The sequence below is a fragment of the Trachypithecus francoisi genome, unplaced genomic scaffold (assembly GCF_009764315.1).
Source record: "Trachypithecus francoisi isolate TF-2019V2 unplaced genomic scaffold, Tfra_2.0 Contig01579, whole genome shotgun sequence".
Taxonomy (NCBI): Eukaryota; Metazoa; Chordata; class Mammalia; order Primates; family Cercopithecidae; genus Trachypithecus; species Trachypithecus francoisi.
The window spans coordinates 3,351,063-3,365,956 of NW_022681442.1; the positions used below are offsets into that span (position 1 = coordinate 3,351,063).

At 43.9% G+C, this 14,894-nt stretch overlaps 1 protein-coding gene across 7 annotated transcripts in view; it reads left to right on the forward strand.

The window, feature by feature from the left end:
- The first annotated feature begins 8,040 nt into the window (after nt 1-8,040).
- The window catches only part of MKI67 (marker of proliferation Ki-67), a 31,321-nt gene continuing 24,467 nt past the window's right edge, over nt 8,041-14,894 (forward strand). For 2 of the 7 annotated variants that reach the window (XM_033178945.1, XM_033178983.1), the window contains exons 1-5: nt 8,041-8,351; nt 8,684-8,858; nt 11,189-11,267; nt 11,361-11,476; nt 14,808-14,874. In XM_033178945.1, coding sequence (XP_033034836.1) covers nt 8,767-8,858; nt 11,189-11,267; nt 11,361-11,476; nt 14,808-14,874 — 354 coding nt within the window. In that variant the 5' untranslated portion in view covers nt 8,041-8,351; nt 8,684-8,766. The remainder of the gene's footprint in view (nt 8,352-8,683; nt 8,859-11,188; nt 11,268-11,360; nt 11,477-14,807; nt 14,875-14,894) is intronic. The other 5 variants (XM_033178959.1, XM_033178993.1, XM_033178952.1 and 2 more) reach the window with 4 other exon arrangements.

Sequence of the window (14,894 nt, forward strand, 5' to 3'; positions counted from 1 at the left end):
TTTTTAGTAGAGACAGGGTTTCACTGTGTTAGCCAGGATGGTCTCGATCTCCTGACCTCGTGATCCGCCCGCCTCGGCCTCCCAAAGTGCTGGGATTACAGGCTTGAGCCACCGCGCCCGGCCTAATGGTCTTAATTTAAGTGAGACTGATAGTTGTGTCTCTCTCTGTAACATCAGCCCTTTCTTTTACTGTCGAATAATGAATTCGTGATCCCAATTTTGTACTATTCTTTAGAATATTTAAAAAAAATTTACATCAAATTCTTCCTTTATTGACATACGAAGCTCCCTAAAGATTCTTTCTTTCTTTCTTTCTTTCCTTCCTTCCTTTCTTTTTCTTTTCTTTTCTTTTCTTCTTTCTTTCTTTCTTTCTTTCTTTTTCTTTCTTTCTTTTCTTCCTTTCTTTCTTTTCTTCCTTCCTTTCTTTCTCTTTCTTTCTTTTTCTCTCTTTCTCTCTTCTTTTCTTCCTTTCTTCCTTTCTTTCTCTTTCTATCTCTTTCTTTCTTTCTTTTGTTTTTGCTATTCTCAAGACATTGTTTATAGGAAAGAAACTTTTTTCTCCATTAAAGTTCACTCATATTACCCTAGGATTTTCTTCATAATCCTCTGCAGTGGGCTCAGTTGCATTTCTGCCATCATTTCCAGGACACTTTTGGAGAAGGAATTCTACTACATATTTTCCAGGAAACATGATCTTCTGAGCCGTCTGAGACAATACCATCTGCTTTGACTTCCTTGACATGAACAGAGACATACGTGAAACTTCAATTCAGTGAACTTGAAAGGGCACTGGAATCTTGATCTCCATCTTGGTGATGAATTTTGGAAAAAGCTAATTGTATATTTAAGATCCAGGGCTAAATATTGACCATGTGACTTGGTAACTTCTGTAAGACTCAGTTTCCATGTGAGGAACATCCTTCTAATGGGAAGTTCTCAATAAAAGAACGTAGTTTTCATATTTTTGACTCCAAATGCTTGTATGATCCAGACAGCACTGTCTTTCCTTGGCTTTCCTTTCTCTAATTCTCTACCCCCCACTCTCCTGTCTCCCTTATGCAGAATGTTATCTTGGCACCTGGGTTCCATTTATTATTAGTCATCTCTAAAGATCTTGTTGAAGCGAAACTGATTTTTATATTATAACATAGAAATTTGTCTGAACCAATAATTAGGATATTGGTCATTATCGTTGACATTCTGTCCTCAAGTAGTATAAATCTCTAAATTCAAACTCATATAGTTTCCTTTTTATTTTTTAAGAAGCAGATGCTGAAAAATAGTTTGTGATATCTCCTTTCCAGAGGCGCTTCAATAATGAGACACTCCTCACCCTAAGGAGGGAGAATTACAATGTGCTGGACGCAGGTGCCCTCTGCCCCAGAGAGTCCAAGAATCATGAGGCCCACAGTCTTGGAAGTTTCAAGTTCTTGGTTACTCAAACATTTAGCATTGGAAAGAATAAACTTTTGTAATAGATTATTAATTGCTTGTAATTATAACTTTATTTCAATGACTTCATTAATCATCTTTTGAATATCTCAGTTTGCTGGTATAGTCCTGTGTGGTAATTTACTGTGGGTATACTAATCTCCCCAGTTGAACTGAAGCCCTTCCTGCACAGGAATCAATGGGTACCCCAATATCCCTTCTAACCTTATTTTACTTTTTCTTTTCCATTTTATACTCCAGTGATTCTTTTCTGAAATTCTTACTATTGGCTTTTGGATCATCTTTGAAGGTAGCTTTGAAACCTCACTCCTCTCATATCTACTCCCACTATGTATGTCAGTAAGAAATGGAATTTGCTTTATGAGCTAGAGCAATGTCCTTACCCACATTTTCCCAAGTAATCCAGTAAAGTAGCTTTAAATAGTTTTCAGCGTGATGACTGATTTTCAAAATGAGTCACTCTGCAGAACAAGGGTATATACACTCATTAAATAAGTTAATAAGGAAAACTCTAAGACATTCACAGAGAATTAGGCAAATAGCCCCAAATATTTTTGACCAAAAGACAAAAAGGGGGAAGTTTAAGAAGACAAAAAGTGTTCAACCTTCCTATTAATTTTAAAATCATATTGAAACAATATTCCCTGTTTGTCTTACCAAATTAGCAGAGACTTTTCGGGTGAGAATCCAAAGGACTGGTAGTGAATAGGCATTCCCGGGCATTGAACTGAGTGGAGAAAATGTCACAGCCCTTTCGGGAGGCAAGCAGTTTGATGTCATGAAGCAGCAAACGTTGCTTGATCCAGCAATTAGGTTTTGGGAGACCTGTACTAAGCACACAATCTGTAATATCAAAACAAGACTTCTCACAGGATGTTCACCACAGCCTTTTTGCTAATAATAAAATATTAGGGAAAAAACTTATTCTTTGAACATAGGAAAATAGGGAAGATTATTAAAGTGATGTTCGCTCAAAATGAGTACATATTTATCTTATAAAGCTAAATAAAAACAAGAATTAAAATGGTGTTTATATGCATATATATGTTATGTTGATTATTCAAAATAGTCATTAAAAGTATGATCCTACTGTTCTACATCTCTGGGTGACTTTCTCTTCCTTTTACATTTGTAGAATATTTTCCAAATACCATATAACGAAAACATGTAGTGGTATCTTATTAAATTAAAACAAGTTTTTCCAAATTTCATTTGTTTTTCGATGAGATGTTGTGTTTCAATTTTTACTCTAAAGGTGGAGAGTTGAGATCAGTTGCCTAGTTCCCTTTTGTCCAGGGGCCAAGAGCTTTGGGCCAGGCACAGTGGCTCACACCTGTAATCCCAGCACTTTGGGAGGCTGAGGTGGGCGGATCATGTGAGGTCAGGAGTTTGAGACCAGCCTGGCCAACATGGTGAAACCATGTCTCTGCTAGAAATACAAAAATTAGCAGGGCATGGTGGTTCACACCTGTGACCCCCGCTACTCGGGAGGCTGGGGCAGGAGAATCTCTTGAACCTGGGAGGTAGAGGTTGCTGTGAGCTGAGATCGCACCACTGCACTCCAGCCTGGGCGACAGAAAAAGGTTCCATCAGAAAAAAAAAAAAAAGAAAGAAAAGAAAAGAGCTTTGGACCCTCTAGGAAAGAAGCAGCCCAGGCTGCCTGAGCCCAGGGACAGATCAAGAGGGGCCAGGAGGCAGGAGACCCAAGGGCACACATGGCCTCCAAGGGTTGACCAGGAGTTTGAATTATATTCTAAAGGCAATAAGCCTAGGAGTTAATTGGCAGGTGCTCACTTTGTCTATGGTGATGGCTGTACAGTGGTGCCTAAGTTGAGGTCCCAGAGGTCAGCAGGGCGTTAGATCACATCATCCTCATGATTGAGACTTAGGGAATGGAAAGGCTAGCACAATTTGATGTGGGAAGGAGGTGTGGGGTCCATCTGTGCTTCAGAAAAGTTGCCCTGATGGAGGCCACCTCCCAGACAGGCCAGGTACAAAGGCTCAGGGTACTGAGTAGGCCTAGAGACTGGGGTGTCAGGGGGGAGTAACCCTCAGATTCCTGGTCACCCCCGACCCTATGACCCCATATTAGTGAAAGGAAGGATAGGAAGCGCCCAGCTTCTGACCTGGGGTGTGGGTCACTTGGACACTGCCCAGGGAACCAAGGACATGGGGTGGACAGGAGCTTGGACTCCAGGTAGTGAGCTCAGCTTGGACTCCAGGTAGTGAGCTCAGCTTTGGGCCCGGGTCGAAGCCTGGCAGATGCTGCTGGGTATTGTATGTCCCCGGGTTTCAGGGCTGGAGCTGACAAAAACCGCACACGCCAGGGTCTCGTAGATGTGTGCCCCTCTCCCCACTAAATTTTGAGCTAGAGAGAGTGCCATGGCCCCATTCACAAGGCCCTCAGTCTTCCATTTCTCTCCAGGGGGGCAATTTCCGGCCTCCCCCATTCCCGCCCTGTATCCCTAAGTTAGGGTCTTTACCTCCACTAATTGGAAATGGGGGGCGCTTGGGGACAGTGATGAAGAGATGGGGCAGGGGCAGGGATAGTGAAGTTCCGGGACCCTGGTGCTTTCTTGATGGGTGCAGCGCCCCTCTCTGCAGCCACTCTAGGGTCCCAGGGCCTGGGCAGTGAGCCAGGTGAACCGCCGGAATCCAGGCCTTCGCGTGGGCTCGGGGGCACCTGAAGCACACAGTTCTGGGGGTGTCTGGATGAGACCCCGCCCAGATTAACAGCGTTTGGGGGCGGCGACGGACACTTCTGGGGGCGCCAGTCGCCCAGGAGGCCAAGCCCAGGGTGTCCACGAACTGAGCCTCCATCTTCCCGCCCCGGGGGATGGGGGCGGGGTCAGGGATTATGAACTTGAAAACGCGCGCCCCCTGCAAGCCGAGGGCGTCCAGCCGGGCTGCTCGCTGGGAGCCGTGATGCTGGAAGGAGCCTCAGGTCAGGAAGGAAACTCACATATAGGACAGGAGCCAGAGCTAAAGACACCGCCCTTGCCGGCAGGGCCTCGCCTCCGAGACTCACCCAGGCTGATGGAAAGTCTTCCAAGGTAGCTCCCCGCACGACTCCTTTTTGCGTGTTTCTACTTCACTTTCCTCTCCGAATTTATCCTAAGGCAACTCACACACTTTTGTATTAAAGGGTCTTTTACACACTTCTCTTCTACTTATCTGAAACTCTTCCTTGCCTTCTCTTATTTATTTATTTATTTATAAGACAAGGTCTCACTGTGTCGCTCAGGCTGGAATGCAGTGGCGCGATCTCAGCTCACTGCAGCCTCCACTGCCTGTGCTCAGGCGATCCTTCTACCTCAGCCTCCTAGAGCGTTGGGACTACAGGCCCACGCCACCAGCCTGGCTAATTGTTTTTTTAATTTTTCGTGGAGACGGAGCGTCTTGCTATGTTGCCCAGGCTGATTTCCAACTCCTGGCTTCAACTCCTGCCTGGGCCTCCCAAAATGCTGAGATTACAGGCGTGAACCACCTTGCCTAGTGTCTCTTCTTTTTTATGTATACACACACATACATATTACACAGGTATTTATATACATACTTACTAAAACAGTTGATGAAACAACACTATCACTATCTTAAAATGGATCAATAAATGAATATTTTTAAATTCATGTTTGCAATGTTTCAAATTACATTTTTATGAAACTTAAGATCAAATTTTATTGTAAGTATACACTCTAATCAGATGGATGGACACAGTTAAGGGAATTGTTGGATATTTCCGTTATTGGTTGCCTGGGGCAATGTGCATTGTAAGTTTCAGGCAGATGAGATCTGCAGCTTGGGAGTGAGAAGGGTGAGAAGAGCCCTGGGGCATGGACTCCTTTGGAGACCTGTCCTCTGGCTGGCTGATTTTGGGCATGAGAGAGTGTGAACTGTGAGGATCTGGAAATGGATTCCCTGAGACTCCCCAGATCCACATAACCCCTGGAAAGTCTCTTCCTGCACATCTTGGGTCTCTGGTGCTCTAGCCACAAGCTTTTGTTCCACAACCCGTTAGAGACGCTGATCACACTGGAGGGAGACATAGAGCCAGAGGCCAGCCTGGGAACGGGAGGCATAGGGCTCTCCTCACAGTCCAGAGATCTGCGTTTATTATGAAGTCTTAGGCTTTGGGCCAAGTTTAAAATTCAACAGAAAGCCCCACTGCAAAAGCCTATCATAAAACAGTTTGAAGATAGGCTCTCCTATGGATCTAAGATCCACCACTCTGACCATTCCCCTGTATCTTTCCTTTAATTTCCTGCTGTCTCTTGAGAATGGGTACTCTGTGTTCACTAGTGTTTGGATTATTGGACAGATATTATAGCATCTCCTAGTTCTTTTTTGAGGCAGAGTCTCACTCTGTCGCTCAGGCTGGAGTGCAGTGGTGTGATCTTGGCTCACTGCAACCTCTGTCTCCTGGGTTCAAGAGATTCTGACTTAACCTCTCGAGTAGCTTGGATTACAGGTGCACACCACCATACTGGACTAATTTTTGCATTTTCAGTAGAGATGGGGTTTCACCATGTTGGCCAGGCTGGTTTCGAACTTCTGGCCTTAAGTGATCCACCCACCTTGGCCTCCCAAAATGTTGGGATTACAAGCATGAGCCACTGCACCTGGCCTAGTACCTTCTAGTTCTAATTAGGCTGCATCCATGAGGGTGGAAGAACTGTCCCTGGGAACAAGCAGTAATTAGGATGAGAAAAGTTGTATTTTATGGGGTTATGCAGTGGTGAGCTTTGATCGTTTAACGGGGAGAACATGGAAACTCATGCTCCCTAAAACGTTTATGTAATAGTATCCCTGCATTGAATTTTTCTACATCAGACTTGGCCCATACAATTTAGAGTTGCTGTGCTATGCTTTTATGTTTCTTTCCCAGTTTCTCTGTTTCCATCAGCAGCTGATATCTTTGTAGTTGCTCTAGAGCAGAGGTCTTTTCAATCTTGTGTTCTCTTTACACTCTTAAGAATTATTGAGAACCACCAGGAAGTTTTGTGAATGTGGATGGGTTATATCTAGCTATATTTATATATCTTAAGTTAAGGCTGAGGAATTTAAAAATATTCATTTATTGATTCATTTTAAGATAGTGATGCACCTATTTCATGCTAACACCAGTAACTTATCTTTATGGAAAAAAATCTGCATTATCCAAAACAACAACAAAATGAAAACAGCGCTTTATTTCACATTTTTGCAAATCTCTGTAATACCTGGTTGAAACGGAGACAGTGGGAGTCTCCTCACTGTTTCTGTATTTGCAGAACCGCACCCCACACTCTTGGGAGCATGAGAATGAGAAGGGCAAGTAACACTGAGGGTCATTAGAGACATGGTTTTGACCTCATGGACTCCCCTGAAAGGAATAGGAAGCCCTTAGGGGTCCCCTCCACACAGTGAGAACACTTGCTCCTGATCAAGGAAGCCAAGCTCCAAGGGTTGCTGGGGAGCTGGAGGAGGTGAGATGGAGGTTGTCACCAAAACCATGTTTGGGCTCCATTCACTTCACCCCAGGTGGCCCACTGAGCCCACATGGCCACCAGCGCAACCGAAGCCACCGATAGAATCCTGTGTATAATTATTTTAGGATTCACCCATCTTGGCATGCACAAGGCATTTTAATTGAAGAATGTTTTCTAATAACAAAACATTGTAAACCTAAATATGTGGCAATAGTAAAGATTAAGTAAATTATGGTTTCCCGAAGCCAAGTGCTCTGCAGCCATCAGAGAGTAAAAGCAAGAATGTGCTCGGTGGAGATAGCCTCAGGATATTTAAAAGCAGAGAACACAAAGTATAGAACCGTGTTGTGTATGTTATGATCTTTTTTCTGTGCTTTTGAAAAAGAGAATACACGTATAGCTGGAAAAGACACACCAAACCATATAATTGGTTGTGTTTGGTAAGATGTACGCACTGAAGAGGAAGGTTTCCATTGTTTTTTGAGACAGGGCTTTGCTCTGTCGCCCAGGCTGGAGTGCAGTGGCGCGATCTCAGCTCACTGCAGCCTCGACCGCCCGGGCTCAAGTGATCCTCCCACCTCAACTGTCCCAGTAGCTAGAACTACAGGCGCGCCACCATGCCTGGCTAATTTTTTGTAGAGATTGGTTCTCTCCAGGTGCCCCAGGCTGATTCTGAACTCCCAGGCTCAAGGGATCCTCCTGCTTCAGCTCCCCAAAGTGCGGGGATTACCGGTCTGAGCCACCGTGTCCCGCCTGTTTGCAATTTTTAACAGTTTTAAATCTCCTGGCAATGAGTAACGTTATAGTGTCCCAGGTGTTTGGTCCTTTAAGAAAAGGATGGCAGGACGGGTTATCTCGGTGGGAGCGTGTTCCACCTCTGCCCTCCGCCAGCCGCCCTCGCCCGGGCTGCACCCAGGTATTTTCCTCGGGACGAATGAATGGCTCGCCCGCGGACGCGCCAGCCCCGCCCCAGGAGCCCGGTTTCCGCCCCCCTCCCCTCCCACTCCCTGGCGCCCTTCCTATTGGTTCCATGCCGCGCTTTCCCGTTCAATCGCAGCGCTTAGCGCCAGAATTTGAATCTCCGTTTTCGTTTGAATTGGGCGGGCTCGCCGGTTTGGAGGAAGGAAGTGGCGGGCGGACGCGGCGGGCGGGCGGGAGGACTCGGCGGGAGCCCCTAGAGCCGGGCGCCCGGGGACGTAACCTGTAGGGCCACCGGGTCCCCGTCAGGGGCGGCGGCGGGAGCAGCGGGGACCGCAGGCCGGGGCGGAGCGAGCGCGGCCCGGCGGGCTGCGGCCCGGTGTGTGCGGCGCGTGGCGGGCGCAGCTTACTAGGCCAAGGTGAGCGCGGCGCCGGCTCCTCCTGCGGCAGACTTTGGGTGCAACTTGGCTAGCGGTGCTTTGACAAGTGGCCTTGGGGGCCGAATCGTCCCAGGTGGGTTGCGGCCGGGACGGCCGGGAGCTGTCCGGGATCGAGGGCTGAGCCGCGGGGAACCCCCGAGCTCTGCGGAGACGGGCAGGGGAAGGACGCGCGGCCTGGGCCCGACTGCTCCTGGGCCCTGGCTAGGGCGTCTGGGTGGAAGCTCCCGGGAGGCGCAGGCGCTGGCGACAGCACCCCGGCCGCGAGACTTTGGGGCGCCGGGGGCTGCGGTCGGATTGTCCTGGGGTCCCCGCTGGCTAGCTGCGGTGTGCGCCTGTGTGGCTGGGGATAGGTGGATTGGGCACGCGGCTCCTTTGCTAACAGAGTAACCCGCACCTCTTTTGCAGTGGAAGAGCTGTAAATTTGCTTCTGCAAACCTTTTGGTACCTGGCCTTCCTCTACGGATTATACTCAACTTCTTGTTTAGAAAATGGGGCCCACGAGACGCCTGGTTACTATCAAAAGGAGCGGGGTCGACGGTCCCCACTTTCCCCTGAGCCTCAGTACCTGCTTGTTTGGAAGGTGAGCCCCGCGGGCGCGCGCGGACGTTTTAGCTGAGAGAGAGGAAAATATTTTAGTCACAGTACACGGTCCAGAAACGCGCTCTAGGATTGGGTCCTGCTCTCACTTTTCCGTGGTGCTTCTCCCATTCGTTACTAAGTTGACATAGTTGTGTTTAGTTTGTTTTGCCAAATTTAAGTTTGATGCTAGTGTTTGTATGTTTAAGTGGTTTTAAAAATCAAGCCAATTTAAAAAATCGATTTTCTAATCGCGCTAAAGATGTAGATGATCTTCATACCTCACTGGCTTCAGGCAGGCGTCTGAAGACACTGTGCGCCCCCGAGTCCCTCCACAGTGGACATCACTGGCCACTGGGGACCCTGAGAGAATGGAGGAAGGAAGCCATCCATACACTTGCCTCTTGGCTCTTTGCGGCAATAGGAAAATGGGACAGAAAGTCTTCCTGCCTGGAATTTGAGAACGTTTCCTCTTATGTTGCTGTCCCGTTTGGTGGTGGTGATAACACTGTCCCTGTATAACAGGCACAAGGCTAACAGTGCCCCTACCAGCCTCTGACATATGTCCCACTAGAGGTCTGAGAAGGGGTCACTTCCTGTGTGGCCTGGGCCCTGAATCTCATCCCAGCCTCCCCCCATCCTCCCAACCCCATCCCTACCTTGTTCCTCCCGCCTAAGGCATTCCAAGCCCTTGTTCACCTTGGTACTTCTTACACACTTGGAAGTTGACGATGGGAAAGTTCTCCCCTTCCCCAAACTTGTGTGATTTCCATCATTCAGGCATCAGGTGAAATGTCACCTCCGAGGAAGCCTTGCATGAAAACTTTGTTTCCAACCCCACAGCTTCACGGGTGGGTTGTGGGTTTGTCTCCCACTAGGCTGAGCTCCCCAAAGGCAAGGACTGTCTTGTTACTACACAGAGGGTGTGATCAATACCTAGCATTCTGGCAAGGGTCACTAGAAACACTGGCTGGAGCCACGGATTTGCAATCGCTTGAGAGCAGTGGTTCTCACAGGAGGGTCATCTTACCTTCCAGGAGTCATTGGAATTTCCATGTCACAATACAGTAGGGGGACATGCGCCGTCATCGCGAAGGAGAGTTCAGGGTGGACAGCCTACCAGGCTCAGGGCAGCCCCCATAATACAGAAGCATCTGACCCAAGATGTCAACAGTGCCAAAGCTCAGAAACACCCATCCATCTATAGTCGTCCTCCTGCCAAACAAATTCTCAGTTGTAGGGGATAGTCTCTCCTTTGCTCAGATGTCCTGTTACCTTAAAGTCAAACTATTCTATTTGGGGTTAAGGAAGCTTTTCACTTTCCATAGATACCTTTCTCTTGAAAAGGAAAAATATAAACATTTCATCTCAAGTGGCAGTCCTTTTGCTTTTCATACAGTAGTCCTTGAATATATTTTCATGCAAGATTTTATAATTTAGAAACTAATTCCTAAGTGTTTGGTCACATGACCTGGGTAGGAAGAGAGATTCTTAGACTCCAAAGATTCAGATGGAGAACAGACAGGCCATTGCATAGTTTGTTCAAATTTTTAAGATCACGGGCTAGAACAGGAACACTGAAGACTCCAGGAACCTACTAATGAACTGTTCTGATTATTAGTTTGCGTAGGTTTAGGAATTGTCTCTTCCGCTACTTTGCCGTGGTGTTAGCTTTCTGTGGAAAAACAAGTTGAATTTAGATTTTTTTTTGTTGCGCACAAGTTAGTATTTTTATTTAGAGACCTTTGAATCTGTCCGTAAATTCAGTGTAGTTTTAAAACAACAATGCAAAGCTCACCCATAATGAGCATTTACTATGTGCTAGGCAAATTAGTGACAGGCACAACCATTTAATTGTTTGAACATCACATGATGTACTCTATTGTATATGAAGAAACTGATGCACAAAAGTGCTAGCATAAAATAAGCACATTTGGGAATGATTAAACCTCTAAACATATTTAACATTACAAACAAACGTTTTTGAGAAAGCACAGAGTATTAAAAATAGTCATTTTCCAAAATTGATGTAAGTACTCCTTTATTTGTGTCTTTTAAGTATAGCTTTTTATATAAAAGGTAATTCAATTTGTATTCTAGTGTTTTCCCTTATTTTCATGTACTCTCTGTTTTAAAGATCTAATAGTTACATGATTAATACTTCCAAAAGTTCTTTGCAAAATGCAAGATCGTTTACATTGCCCATTTTGTTACTCCTTTATGTCAATTATGTTTACAGATCAAACATTCTAGTCAAATTCTGTTTTATTTTGGGAAATTGAGATAATGTTTTAAAAAGTTGTAACAAGCAAAAAAACCTTCTTTTGCATGAAGGGGTATTGAATGTGACATCCGTATCCAGCTTCCTGTTGTGTCAAAACAGCATTGCAAAATTGAAATCATTGAGCAGGAGGTGAGTGGTTTTTTGGAGATCTACTTTTAAAGCTTTTAGTTCGCTTTCAATCTGTTCATTAGTTACATATTTTCCCCTTCTTTTCACTTGCAGGCAATATTACATAATTTCAGTTCCACAAACCCAACACAAGTAAATGGGTCTGTTATTGATGAGCCTGTACAGCTAAAACATGGAGATGTAATAACTATTATTGATCGATCTTTCAGGTAGGTAAAAGCTGATTGGTCTAACAGTAAATGTCATCTTCTGATTAACTGTAAACTAGTGTCGTAGTCAACTGTCATTCTTCTTTAATGTTCATGGATGTCAAAGTATTTCAGGTTTTCATTCTCAACACTAAATTTAAGAGGATATGGATCTAGGAAGATGACTAATTGGGACAAAATGTGATGGAATTCAAGGATTTGGGTGCAAATAATTATGCAGAGGAAGGTTGACCTTGTCCTAAAAGAGTTTGTTATTTTCTTCCAAGTGTTGCGAAACTGCATGAGATTTTTCTATTCTTTTTTATTTTAAAGCAAAGTACACTCAGAGAAAAAGGTACAAAACAAGATGGACAGGTCAATTTATCATGCGAACACCCTTTTGATCACTGCCTATTATAATAGAACTGATTTGTGCTCTCCCAAAATTTATATTTTGAATTCTTAACCCCTCATACCTTAGGCTGTGTTTGGAAAGAGGGCATTTAAAAAGGCAATGAAGACTTTTTGAGGCCATTAGTATGGCCCTAATCTGATGATTGATGTCATTATAAGAGGAGATTAGGGAATACATGCACAGAGGAAAGCCCACGAGAAGAGGCAGCAAGAAGGCAGCCATCTGCAAGTCAAGGAGAGAGGCGCAGAGAAGTCCAATCCAGCTGACACCTTGCTCTCGGACTTCTGGCCTCCAGCACTGAGAAGGGCATGTCTGTTGTTCAAGGCGTTCAGTCTGTGGGACTTTATTATGGTGGCCCTAGCAGACTAATATACCGCCAGCTCATATAGAACATTTCCAGAAGCATTTTAAAATGCTGTTTTCTAGTCCCGACTTCCTTCCCTCAGCAAGTAAACCACCGTTTTGGCTTTTAGGATATCAAACGTCTCGAGTTTCACTGCCTAAGCATGGATCTCCGAACACACTACAGTTTTTATGAAACTGTTCTTATGAAAGTCCCTAACAGTGATATAAGAATGTATACATTTGTGCCTGGCTTGTGCTTTTATGTGTGTGAGATTCATAGCATGTTGGACATCTCTGTAGTTTGTTCCTTCTCATGGCATAAGTATTTCACTGAAGAAAATATGTTTAATATATACAATAATATACATAACTATACAGAATTCCTTTATTCTTGCTGGACATTTGACTAATGTCCAGTCTTTGAAATGTGTCAGGGTTTGCTTTATGAGCAGATATGGTTAATTGTTTTACTAATCTGCCTTGCGTAATTGAAAACTGTATTCTACAGTGTCTCAGATATTTTATTTGTATATGTGTGTGTGTGTGTATATATATGTCACTCACACACACACACAGATACACACACTCCCCTTAGATTCAAATCTTCTATATTCTAATACATTTTCCCTTACTATTATTCTAAGAGATATGTTCAAATCACCTACTGGGGATTGATTGATTGATTTGTTTTTATCTCTGTCAGTTTTTGCTTTATATATTTTGAGGCTGTACTATGGTGTACAAACTTAGAATTATGTCTTCTTGGTGCATAGAACTCTTTGTCATTTAGAGATGTCCTCTATTTTTAGCAATGCTTTCTTTTCTGCTTAATGTTTCCTTTGGATGATGAATACGGCTAAACGAATTTCCTTTTGGTTAGTGCTTGTGTAGTATAACTTTTTCCACCCCCTTAATTGTAACTTTTCATAATTATTATGGTTTATTTTAAGTTGTCTCTTGGAACCTGTTGTCAGGTGAACTCTAGTGTTTAACTGGAATATCTTCTTGCTGGATTGATCCTTATGTAAAATGTCCTTTTTCTCTATGAATAATTTTTGTCTGAGGTGATTTTGTCTCATGTTAATACAGCACTCCTCTTCCCCTCTGCTTGCTGTTTGCATAGTATATCTTTTCCCATGCTTTTATTTTAAAGGATTGTGTCTTTGAATCAAAATTGTGTCTCTTGTAGACAACATATTAGTTGGGTCATTTAAAAATCCATTTTGCTAAATGGATCTCTGTCTCTGTTATTGTCTTCATTCGTATTAGATAGTTGTTTTTTTAATGCACCACTTAAATTCTCTGGTCATTTATTTTACTGTGCTTCTTGGAAGTTTGCCTTCATTTTTAAAGAGTATTTTTATTTAATACAGACTTCTATGTAGGAAGTTTTTTTTGTTTGTTTGTTTGTTTTTGAGACAGAGTCTTTCTCTGTCACCCAGGCTGGAGTGCAGTGGTGTGATCTTGGCTCACTGCAACCTCCGCCTTCCGGGTTCAAGTGATTCTTGTGCCTCAGCCTCCCAAGTAGCTGGGATTACAGGCGCACACCACAACACCCAGCTAATTTTCGTAGTTTTTAATAGAGATGGTGTTTCACCATGATGGCCAGGCTGGTCTCGAACTCTTGACCTCAAGTGATCCACTCGCTTCAGCCTCCCAAAGTGCTGAGATTACAGGCATGAGCCACCACGCCCGACCTATAGGTAGGAAACTTTTGATGTGTATTGGAGAGCTGAACTATTTTTCCAAAACAAGATATTATCCAAATTGAGATAAATTCAGATGATTAAAGACATCCAACAAAGATTAGAAAGTGAATCTTAGAAAGAGAGACTTGATTCCGAACTCTCTACCATGGAAACAATTTCAGATGTCTGACTGCTTCAGATCTTACTTAGGTTGCCTGTAAATTCAAATCAGTTCATTTCACTGAGGCCAAAAAGTTTTCATTATGCAAAATAAAGGATTGCTTCTATGACTTGGTCACTGAAGCTTGCCAGGATAATTATGTACCTTGCTAAATGTGATCTTCCTAAGATGTACCTGTCTTGTTCAGATACAGACTGAGTATGTGGGAAACTGAAGTGATCATAGTGTTCTAAGATATAGCTTTGTAGTTACCCTGTAGTGTAAGCGTAGCTTTTTATTTACCCTGAAGTATGTGACTTCACAACGTGAGAAAGATTCAGTTACCTACAGGCTTCCTGGCTGGCCTTCCAAGCCATCAGATGATTTCCATGGACTTAAACTAGAAGAAACTTGACTTTGCTCTCATGTGCATTAGCTTCTGTCATAGAAGGTGCTTGGAAATATTGTCAAATCATACCTGGGCTAGTCGTCAGTGATCAGAGGTTAATCTGGGTCCCCAACCTCTGATAGTGGTGTTTCAAAACAAACTTGATGCAACTAATCCTAGTTTTTAGTGTAAGAGCACTTTTCTAACTCTAAATTTATTTCTTTATATAAGGTGATGTCTTGAACTAAACCCAAAGTTTGTTCCTTGATCCTTGGACATTAAGTGGATATGGAGACTTCCTCCCAAGGGTATAAATTTTTAATCAGGATCTGTCTCTGTCGTTCTATGCACTGCAGGTATGAAAATGAAAGTTTTCAGAATGGAAGGAAGTCAACTGAATTTCCAAGAAAAATACGTGAACAGGTGATGGGAAATATCCAAGT